Below are 12,274 nucleotides of genomic sequence, written 5' to 3' on the forward strand. Positions count from 1 at the left end.
GCACAAATTTGTCTTTAGACCTAAACACTAAGTGTAATTGAGTATCAGCTGCTCGCTATACTCACATGGCAATGGACCCGAGTGTCCAGGAGACAAGTGTAACTGATAGCCAATATGCTTGCATTAATTTCTCCCCCCTTTCATGCTATATGTTCCAGTCTTTGCAAAGAAGCTGAAGGAAAGAATCATGGTTTATTTGATTTATATATCAGGCATATTAAACTTGGTCTACAGTTGAGTAACCATGTACTGGTTGTTGACTCAATCCTTGAGATTCAGGCTGGGAAAATCCAGCTCTCCCTGGGCTGCAGTCTGTTTGCTCTCTTGACTCTCCATCCACCCAACAAAATGACCCATGGTGACCCAATGGTGGGTCATTTTGTGGGATAGATGGATGAGTCAAAGTCTCAATGGATTCAAAGAAATCATCCTGAGAAGTGGGAAGAGAAGGTTAGATCATCTTCATTCTTCACCAAGTATAAATGGTGGGAAAGATTAAATTACACTTGTATTCTGAAGTCATTTTCAGACAATCAGCTTTTTTTAGAGAAGCAGTCAATTTGTATAAATCAAGATCCACAAGAAGAATGCAGTAATAATATCAGATTTTTAGTAACTTGTACGTTCTAGGGAGGTGGATGTGACTGACGAGGCCAATGTTTATTGTCCATCCCCTATTGCTCATGAATGACTGAGTGAGTTGGCCACTTCAAAGGCAGCTAAGTTCAACCAGATTGCTGTGGGGCTGGTGTTTCATGGTGATCAAACAGGGTAAGGACAGCAGATGTTTTTCCCGGGTGAAATCGGGTTTTCATGAGAGTCTGACTGTTTAATAGCTAATATAAGCTTTTTATTCCAGACTTATTTCTAATTACTTGAACTGAAATTTCCCAGTTACTGTGCTGTGATTCAAACAGGTGTCCACAGATCAAATAATCCAGCTATTTGATGATTGCTACAAAATAACCATTGTGCTGCCTACCCTCAAGGAGATAAATATTCGCCCAGAACATCAAGTAGAACTTCTCTGCTCTTTTCTATTATAGTGTCGTGGATCTTTGTGGAAGAATAAAATAGCCTTCTTTGACTATGCTGGGGCTGATGGGATACTTGACATTGTATAAGGGAACTGGGTCTACTGTCAGCAGTCCTGCAGAAACTGCTGAAACTAGACCCTTCGTATAAACAGGATGTGAATCTTGTCTTGGATGCGCTGAGGAACTGGCTAGATCTTACCTTTTGTAACACATTGACTAAGGATTAAGTATGTTACAATTGTAACTAAAACAGTCACAGGATAAGCTGTCATCTCAAAGTATAAAATAAGCTTGTAACCAACTGTAAGTTAGAGTCTGTGTCACGTACAACAAAAGAAACACACCGAGTCATGTATAAGTGTTAGAAACTATTTTATTAATAACTACTTATGATAATAAGAAAAATAAAAGTAAAATGTTATAATGTTATAAGTAAAAATGTTAGATCTTAAACATTAACCCCAAAAACTAAACTCGAAGTGTGTGTGTGGCAAATTCCCAAACTCCAAGTCTAGGAATAGTTCTCAAAGTTCAGTTCAACAAGCCATAAGGTGAAATGTGAGCAAAGGCTTCTGCAAAGTCACCGCTGACTGAAGAGGAAATGTAGAGAGACAATAGAGAGTAATTACGAAATCCAAATGTTCCACGATGGAACTTATGCGACACCTCAATCACTGATGATCTCCATTCCTTTGTTCCGAAGTATCTGCCACCCCTAAAGGCACTCGAGACGTGGCCGTCCACATAAATACCTGTTTCCTTCTACAGGTTAATGACAAAGTGGACTCCACTGGATTATTCCAAAAATCCATACGTGGATTGTAGTGACAGACACAGTTATTGTTTTTCATCCATCAATACAGAGACCAGAAGGCAGGTGCCTCTATCCCTCTCTCTCTCTCTGACTGACTGCTCCAAAAACATAATCACGTCCTTATCTCCTGTTGTTGTCATAATCACGCCACACCCACCCACCCACCCACCCACCCACACACACACACACACAAACACACTACTGCACTATATCTTAAAGGGACATTCACCAATAGTAACTTAATCCGTAACATCTGGGTGACAGTGGAGATTGCTGCCCACTCTCCATGGTCCCATGAATAAATAAAGCTTTGGAACGAGACTCGGAGTTATCGTCTTTATTATAGATTAAATAGAATTTCTGCAACAATCTTAATGACTAGCTAAGGGGATAGATGTTTGTATGGAGGATCATTCCTCCCTACTTGAGTAGGACAGGCCCAAACGATGAGGACCTTATCCCAATCCAGTTTGGAATGTTCACATGGTGGCACTTTGGAATGGTGGTCAGTTATGAGTAGTTAGGTTTGACACAAAAGTGACCACGAACAGGCAGCAAGGAAATATGGATAGGCTGATGAAATGGGCATATAGGTAGAATAGGTATGTGAAATGTTACATTTTTGTTGGAAAAGACAATATAAACTAAAGGGGACAATTCTGAAGGGTAAAGTAACAGAGATCTGGGGGTATATGTGCATGGGTCATAGAAAGTGGCAGGGCGGGTTGAGAGAGTGGTTAAAAAAACAGGTGGGATTCAGGGTTGTATGAACGTAGGTGTAGAGTATAAGAGCAAGGAGATCATGATGAATCGTTATAAACATTGGTTCAAAGTAATTGTGGAGAGGATGCAGAGGAAGTTTACCGAAATGATTCCAGTTATGAGGGACTTTAGGTAAGTGAATGGACTGGAAAGCGGGGGTTGTTCTCTTTGGAACAGAGAAACTTGTGAGGGTGTTTGGTGGAGGTACTTAGAGATATTTAAAATCTTCTTATTTTTTTAACAACACAGAAGGAAACCATGCAGCCCATCAGGTTCCCAGGATAGAGGTAGTGAGAAACTGCGACCATTTGTGGAAGGATCAAGAACCAGGAGACAAAGATTAAAATAATTGATGGAAGAATCAAAATTAATATAAACATTTTTTTTTACACAGCGAGTGGTTATGGTGTGGTACACTCTGTCAGGGTGGTTATAGAGGCAGATTCAATTGTAGTATTCAAAAAGGATCTGGATAAGTACTTGAGAGGAAAAGGAAAATTGGGAAAAGGCAGGAAAGTGAATCCAATTGAATTACACTTATGCAGAGCTGGTGCAGACTCAATGGGGTCAAATGTTCCCTTTCTGTGCTGTAACTATTCTGTGACTGTGGCCTCGATCTGATCCCCTGTTGTAAATGCACTTGCAGATCTTGCTCCAGCACTGACAGAATCTCCTTTGCATCATGGTTCTCCACCCCCATTAGACCATCAAATGGGGGGTGGGTGCAAGAACAAACCCCACCAACAAAACTGAAGCTGACAGCTGGCTGGATCATGCCCCCAGCTTCTCTGACTCTCAGTCCTATTAAAACTGTTGCCTTGAAATTTCTCCTCACTTGATAGCACTGAACACACTGTGCAGCAGTGTCAGCATTGTACACTGCATTCAACACTTACTCAATTCACTGGATGTAGCAAAGGCTATGCGGACAGACAACATCCCAGCTACAGTACTGAAATTTCAACACTAGCTGTGCCTTTAGCCATGCTGTTCCAATGCATTTGCAACAACAATCATCAACCTGACAATATGGAAAATTGCCCAATTGTGTTCTGTCCACAAAAAGCAAAACACATCTAATCTGGCTAATTACAGTCCAATCAGTCCACTCTTAATCATCAGCAAAGTGATGGAAGGTGTGCTATCAAACAGCATTTACTCCCCAATGAACCTACTCACTGATGTCCAATTTGGATTTTGCCAGGACCATTCAGTTCCAGACCTCATCACAATGTTGGTCCAAACATGCCCTTGACATCAAGGCAGAATTTAAGTGAGCAAGAAACAATCTGCTGGAAGAACTCAGCGGGTCAAGCAACATCTGTGGGAGGAAAGGAATTGTCGATGTTTTGGGTCAAAACCCTGCTTCAGGACTCCAGCTCCAGCACCTGAGGTCTCTTGTGTCAGCATTTAACTGAGCGTGGCATCAAGAAGTTCAGGCAAAACTAGTCAATGGGCATCAGGGGGATAATACTCCAGTGGCTGGTGTCAGTCCTCATGCAAAGGATGCGGTTGTTGGAGGTCAATCATCCCAGCCACAGGACATCTCTGCAGGAGTTCCTCAGGGTAGTCTCCTAGGCCCAGCTATTTTCAGCCACCACATCAATGACTTTTCATCTGTCATTGGGTCAAAAGAGGGTAAATTTACTGATATTTGCACAATGTTCAATACCATTTTCAACTCCTCAACAAATGAAGCAGCTCATGCCATTATGCAACAAGATCTGGACCATATTTAGACATGGGCTGATAAGTAACATCTTGCCACAAACTGCCAGGCAAATGTCATCTCCAAAAGGAGAGATTCTAACCTCCTATTCTTGATATTCAATGGGATTACCATCATGGAGTCCCTCACCATCAAAATCCTGCATGTCAATATTGAACAGAAACACAACTGGACCAGCCACATAAACACTGTGGCTGCAAGAGCAGGTCAAGGCCTTTCTAACTGCTCACTCTTCCCACACCTTGCCTTTCAGTGATTCGTGTACAAGAATACCAAGATTATTCTGAATAGCAACACTTCTCAGTCTCACCCCAATTAAAAAATAAAAAGATTTTAGCATTTTTCTCACTACTAATGGCAGGAAACTTGTCTCTTGTTCCCCTTTTTCTCTCTCCTTTCTTAATAGTGGGGTTACGTTTTCTACCTTTCAATCTGTAGAAACCTCTCTGGAATTTTGGAAGATGAGACCCAATCTGCATACACTTTCCCCACAACCACCCCTTGGGATGTAGAACGTCGGGACCTGGGATTTTTTGGCATTCCAGCCCATCAATTTCTCCCAATACTAATTCCTTTAAGCTTCTCGTTCACTCTAGACTTGTTTATTCGCTATTTCTGGGAGGGTTTTCTACGTCTTCTCTGAAAACAATTGCAAAATGTTGTTATTAATTTAGCTGTTATTTCCTTATTGCTCAATATAATTTCACCAGTTTCATTCTAAGAAGATCCAACGTTAACATTTGCCAAATATTTTCCTTTCTACATATCTTCAATGTGTTTTTATGTTTCTCGTTGGATCACTCTTCCACATGTAGTCAATTATTTGGTTCTCCGGTGCTGAAATTGATACACTTTATCACAACATTTTTCTTTGATCTAATTCTATCTTTAACTTCTCTTGTTTAGCCATAACTGTATCACTTTTCTTCTTGGAGCGTTGCTGTACACAATGTAAAATTCTTTAAATGCAGGCAACCCCTCCATGTCACAGCATGGTTGCAGCCCTAGAAAATGGAACGCATCACAACCTTCCATAACGCAAAGCCATGTCATCTGTGCATGCGTCAAGAAATGAGCTGAAAAAAAATATTTATTTATTCATGTAAGTCTTGTAAGAGCGAATTTATACCCAAATTTTTGGTAGTGATTTGTGCATTCTATAAGGGTGAATTTCCATAACTTGAACTCCCAATTTGCCTGTGTTATCCACTGTTGTACCTCTTAATATGACTTCTCAATCCCATAGCCAACTCATGCCTCATGCTTTTATGGTTTGCTTTGCTTAGATTTAAGACCCTGGATTCAGCTTCACTTTCAAACTTTATATTAAAATCTACCATATTAAGAACACTCTATTCTAAAGACCCCTTATCCAGAGTTATTAATTAACTCTTTTCTCATTGCACAACACTGGGTCTAAATGTGCCTACTGTCTTCTTGGTTCCCTCAACACATTGATCCAGAATACCATCACCATCGTACACTCTATGAATTTACCCTCCACATAAATAGCACTAATTTGGTTTGCCAGTCTATATATAGATTAACCGCCCCTCCCCCCGTGATTATTGGATTACGTTTGCTACGTGCACTCCTAATTTCCTGATTTACCAGGACTGTTTGGGGACATATAGTCAATTCCCACTGATGTTTCCTGTTCCTTGCTGGTTCTTTAACTCCACCCAAATTCTACTTCATGATTTTCCGAGCTATTTTTCTTTCTCTCTCCTGCCTTTATCCTCTTATTTTACTTTCAGGGCTACTACCCTCTTTCTCCTTAATCATCCTACAATGATCAGTTCCCAACTTTGCTCACTCTACAACCACATCTCTGTGCTGGCTACTAGATCCTATCCCCTTATTTCTATTTGTTCCATATTCATGTACCTTGTTGAAATTACTGCATGCAAATAAAGTCCTTTCAATTTTGTCTTTTTTTAAACCATTTTCCCTATTCTTACAGTGTGTTCTGATCCTCCCCGACCACTATGGTTATTGTTTCCCATTTTTTCCTCCTTAGCATTCAAATTTTCCCCTCTCCAGAACCCTCCTCTTTCTTCCATACTCCCCCTGCCCCACTACTTGTCACCTCCCAACTCTGCTGATCACCTAACCATCTGAGAAACTAACAGGTTAAAAGCACTTGCCTGCCCATCCTATGCTACCGGTCCTCCACTGCAACCGAAAACTACTAAAGTTAAGAAAAATTAACAGTTAAACTAAATTAAATAAATAAATGTTTAATATGACATCTTGTCCCTATGCCTCCCACGTTCAGTTTGCATTATTACCGTCTTCAATCTCTCTCACCCGCAGCCCTATCTCAGATCTTCCCCACTGTTTTTTTTTTGCCCCTGTCGCTAACTGACGCTGGTTGTGACAAGAACTGAGCCCGCTGAAATGTTAACTCTTTCTCTTTCCTCAGGCGCCGCTGGATCCGGTGAACCTCTGCGACATTTATTGTCGTTGTTAACAGGAGGGTAGGGCAAGGGTGATAGGTCGCCCCAGCTACGTATATAAATACGCCCTTACCAAAGTTAAAGTCTTGCTTGGTTCGGAGCTGGTGAGTGCGGCGCATTGTTACGCTCCTCTTGAACCTATTGGATCAATTAGCTGCCTGGGACTAGCCGCAGAAGTCGCCTCTCAGTTGAAGCTATGGCCACCAAAACTCCAAACGGTCGTGGTGATCGCCTCCAGGTTTTCAGGGGGACCTTCATTCACTCCACAGACACGTCCCCATTGGAGAGTTTGGATGCTTATATTGTGGGAGTCAACGAACTGGGAAAGGTATAGGCACCGTTTCACACTTCCACTGATTTCTTTTAAAAGGCATGTATCCCTGGGGCAAGAGGGAAGGATCCGTTAAGTGGCACTTTTAATGCAGTAAAATAATTTGCAATACATTTATATAACGAATAACCTGCGTCCAAATGTTGTCAGAAACCAGTAGCGTGTGCGTGGATGGGAAATTACATTTTCCAAGGATAGTGCGGGGACTACCAATCAATTATAAAGAATCTACAAAAGCATCCTTTTTAAAACAAATCTTTTGTTTAACAAAAAAAGCAAGTTTCAATCGGTGTGAATGTGGCCAGTAAAGAACCTTCTAGTTCAACTAGTCCCGGTTTAGAACTGCAGGAATCTGCTGTATTACTTTCATCTAGAAAGCAGAGTCCGAAGTTTATTATATACGTTAATATGACGCTGGAAATCATCCAAGGGCAGTTTGCCATAAAAGAGACTTTATAAATGTTACGTATGGGCATTCTGACTCTTTGATCGGCGGTTAGTTAAACTGTAAAGGGGTGTTAAGGAAGGATAATTTGGGAGAGGGAATGGGAAAGGGGAGAAAATGTGCGGTAGGATCACAAGACTGGAGAAGGAGAGCGGGGAAGGGAAGAGAAGGAAGGTGTAGGGGCAGTAGATCAGAGGAAAGGGGAGGAGAGAGGTGAAGGGACAAGACAGAGAAGAGGGTCATAGAGTCATTGAGTTATACAGCACTGAAACAGGCCCTTTGGCCTAACTGGTCCACGCCGACCACAGCATCCTCCCTGCTAGTCCCAGTTGCCGTGTTGGGCCCATAACCCTCTAAGCCCCTCCCCACCATGTACCTATCCAAATGCCTCTTAAATGTTGCAATTGTACCCCCCTCCCCCCACCACCACTTCCTCTGGCAGCTCATTCCAGGTACTCACTACCTTCTGTGTAAAGAGACCTCTCAGGTCTCTTTGAAATCTCTCCCCTCTTATCTTGTATCTGTACCCTCTACTTTTGGACTTGCCAACCCTGGGGAAAAGACTGAGTGCCCACTTTATCCATACCCCTCATGATATTATAAACTTCTGTGAGGTCACCTGTCATTCTCTGGCACTCCAAGGAATAAAGATTCAGTGTGACCAACTTCTCCCTATAACTTAGGCCCTCCAGTCCAGGAAGCATCCTCATAAATCTCTTATGCACCCTCTCCAGCTTGACAATGTCTTTCCTATAACTGGGTGACCAAAACTGTGCACAATACTCCAAGGGCGGCCTCACTAATGACTTGTATAACTGCAACATAATGTCTCTACTCTTAAACCCGATGCCCTGACTGATGAAGGCCAGCATGCTAAACCCCTTCCTCACCACCCTGTCTACTTGCACAGCTGCTCTCGGCGAACTGTGCACTTGTACTCCCAGGTCCCTCTGTTGCACATCACTCGTCAGTGCCCTGCTATTCACTATAAAGGTCCTACCCTGGTTTGAATGTCTAAAATGCATCACCTCACACTTATCTAAGTAGAAAGCCATTTGCCATCCCTCAGTGCATCTCCCTAACTGATCAAGATCACTTTGCAATTCATTGTAACCTGCTTCACTATCAACAAGACCCCCTAACTTGCTAATCGTGCCATGTACATTCATATCCAAATCATTTGCATACATAATAACAGATGTCCCAACTCTGACCCCTGGGGCACCTCACTAGTCACAGGTCTCCAGTCAGAATCGACCTTCAGCCATCACCCTCTGCTTCCTGTCGTCGAGCCAATTCTGAATCCACCTCGCTAGCTCCTTCTGAATCCATGTGACCTAACCTAGATCAGCCTGCCATGCGGGACCTTGTCAAAGCCCTTACTAAAGTCTATATAGACATCATCCACTGCCCTACCTTCATCAATCCTCTTTGTTACATCTTTGGAAAAACTCCAAAAGATTCATCAGACATGACCTCCCACACACAAAACCACGCTGACTATTCCTGATCAGGCCTTGGCTATCCAAGTGATGGTAGATCTTGTCCCTCAATTCCCTCCAGTAACTTCCCTACAACTGAAGTCAGGCTCACCGGCCTGTAGTTCCCTGGCCTGTCCTTGCTACCTCTCTTGAACAATGGAACAACATTAGCCACCCTCCAGTCTTCTGGAACTTCACCAGTGGTGAACGACAAAGCAAGTAGCTCTGGCGAAGCAAATATACAGTATCTAAGGTGAGTGCCGAAAATATGAGAGCAGGAAAGGAGCCAGAGGGGGGAAACTCCTGCACATCCAACTGAGCACCATTCCCTAGGCAGAGTCTCTGGAGTGGGACATGAACTGATGGCTACTGACCCAGAGACGAGAGTGCTAGAAATGAGCCACAGCCAAGTTACCCGAATGAAATGTCCAGGTAAGGAGATTTTTATATATTTCCTAATTTCGGTTGTAAACCTCTTGATTATTGGACCTGGTGCTTTCACCCTGAAAGGTCTCATTTGTTAACCTGGCATGCAGTAATATTTAAATGTCATCATGCAGCCCTGGTTTCTGTGATGGCATTTGCTTCTGGCATGCAGATACAATCCGGAAATTGTGGATTCAAGTCCCACTTCAGAAACATGGGCATAAAATTCAACTTTACCCTTCAGTGCAGCTCCCAAATCGAGGACCTCTACCACCTAGAGGGAGATAGGGAGATGGGTAGGAGGTACACCATCTGCATTCCCCTCCAAGTTACCCACTTGGAGATATTTCACTGTCCTTCCTTTCCTAGGGCAGAATCCTGAACCACACATACTCTGGGGGACTGCAGTGGTTTAAGAAGCTGGCTCATCGCCACTTTGTCAAGGGCAATTGGGGCTGAGCAGTAGATGAGGGACTGGCCAGCCAGGTCCACATCTCATGAGGAAATAAATGATAAGTTTGGTGCAAGTGGTGAAGTGCTGGAGGTGCCAAATTTCAGAAGTGACATTGAGCTAAAACCCCACCTGGCCTCCCTAGCTGGTGTGAGGAAAAGCAGGCAAGTTTGCCACAGACTTTATCTGCTAATCAACATACTTAAACACAAATATTAAGTCATCAAGTCAATGACTTAAATTATTAAGTCATTTGTCACAATGCTGTTTGTGAGAGCTTGATGTGACGTTATAATTGTGACTATACCTTATGGTCACAGAGTCTTTTGGGCTGATCTTAAAGTGTTGGGAATGCAAGTCTTCCTTCTTTTTCCTAAAAAAATTTCCTATCCCTACATACTTGGGCAACCATGTGATGATATTGCAACAGGTTCTTCCAACACTTGTAGGTACAGGACAGTTGTTAAGCTGAATCTTCTGGAATTCCCCAGTTACTGACCACATGCATATATAACTTGAGAAAAATGCATATATAACTTGAGAAAAATCACTTTTCATTCCTGCTCTGATCTCCCTGATGTTGAAATCCGACATGGTTCCAACAAAGCTCGAGAAAAGCATCTTATCTTCTCAGTCAGCACACTGCAACCTGCTAGGTAGTACTAACTACAACCATTTAAGATAATTAACTTTTCTGGCATTTTTATTTCAGATTTCCAGCATTCACTCTGATAATGTCAGATAATTATTCTGCATTTACAGCTTTATTCCCTGTCACCACCACTGTTCATCTCGCACTGTCACCCCTCTCATCTTCTCATCTTTCTGCCTTCCATCCAATCACAGAGTTTTCCTTTTGTTCTCACTTTTCCTTCAATCCCTACTCCAACAACTACTTTCTCTGCATCTTAAACTTGACTTATCTCCAACTGTTCCCAGCAAAAATAAACTGCTGGAGAAACTTGATGGGTCAGGCAGCATCTGTGGAGGGAAACAAACAGTTGCTTTTCAGGTCATGACCCTTCCTTCAATCCAGATGAAGGGTTTCGACCCAAAACGTCAGCTGTCCATTTCCCTCCACAGGTTCTGCCTGACCCACTGAGTTTCTCCAGCAGATTGTTTTTTTGCTCCATATTCCAGCATCTGCAGTCTCTTGTGTCTCCAACTATACCCGTTCCTGATGGGGGGAAAAAAAACCATCAACCTGAAATGTTAACTCTGCTTCCGTTTCCACAAATGCTGCCTGACCTACTGACCACTTTATTTCTCTCAAGGTACTGTTCTCTTCAATGGTTTGAAAACTCATGTTCTGTGGGGGGGAGGTGGGGAGGGAAATGTCTTTAGTCTGGCAGAACTGGACCAGATTTTGTTTTCTGTTATAGATCATGTTCATTGACACTGCAGATAAAGATGAAGAATTGTCAGTGAAGTGGCGTTTCAAGAGAGAGACAATCCGAGTGCTTCAGCCAAGGTTAGTTTCAAGTAGTCGGGGGAGTAGGGAGTGAAAATCTAGGAAAACGCACTTGAGATTTACTGCCTTGTGCAGTCAATGGTGTAAGTGCGCAAGGCAATAAATCTCAAGTGTGTGGTCCCTGAATATTCCTGCGTTTGTGGCTCCACTTCCCCATCATCATGCTGCTATCTCACTCCCTGCTGAACCTGTGCCCAAATAATCACTTGAGTATTTTGTGTTCTATTTTTCAATTCAATTTAAAGCTTCCCTCCCTCAACCATCACAGAATTCAGTGACTTGACAGAAAAGACACCAGTATTGGAAGGTGAAACCAAGTGGCCATGGCAACTGCCTCTTCATATGGTTTTGTGCAGTAATTATTTTGAAATGGAAAGTTTTTCAAGAGAAATATAATGAAAGGTTTATTGAATCAAAGTGGAACATATTTTTGCAATCTTCCCTTAGTGGATTCAACCCACCCTTTCTCTGTAACCTCCATTCACCCAGCATTGCTTGGGTTCTTCCAGATCCTTGGCCACCCCTGATTTTATTCTCTCCACATTGGTGGCTGTCTGCAACAATTTTGTGAAGGTAAATCATCCTTGGCTTTAGTCAGTCAAACATCTGAAAATTTCTGCAATGTGCTTCTGCAACGTGCTTCTGCAACGTGTGTGAAACTTTCAGGCTCTGCATCTTTCCCAGTACCACCAATATCAACAGCTGGTGTTGTAGATCTGCCTTCCTGAGGCAGAAGAGTTTAAGTGCAACATACAAACATTAAATTACTGTATACAGTTCTATATGGTGAAAAAAATGAAAAATTTAAATTTATAGTGTAATTTTAAGTTACTGGATAATTTATGCTCTACTGTAAAATGTTGCACTA

At 42.3% G+C, this 12,274-nt stretch overlaps 1 protein-coding gene across 1 annotated transcript in view; it reads left to right on the forward strand.

The window, feature by feature from the left end:
• The first annotated feature begins 6,905 nt into the window (after nt 1-6,905).
• The window catches only part of gda (guanine deaminase), a 49,724-nt gene continuing 44,355 nt past the window's right edge, over nt 6,906-12,274 (forward strand). The window contains exons 1-2 of the mRNA XM_052019598.1: nt 6,906-7,129; nt 11,318-11,406. Of these exons, the coding sequence (XP_051875558.1) occupies nt 6,998-7,129; nt 11,318-11,406 (221 nt within the window). The 5' untranslated portion in view covers nt 6,906-6,997. The remainder of the gene's footprint in view (nt 7,130-11,317; nt 11,407-12,274) is intronic.

This window comes from Pristis pectinata, chromosome 7, assembly GCF_009764475.1.
Source record: "Pristis pectinata isolate sPriPec2 chromosome 7, sPriPec2.1.pri, whole genome shotgun sequence".
Classification (NCBI taxonomy): domain Eukaryota; kingdom Metazoa; phylum Chordata; class Chondrichthyes; order Rhinopristiformes; family Pristidae; genus Pristis; species Pristis pectinata.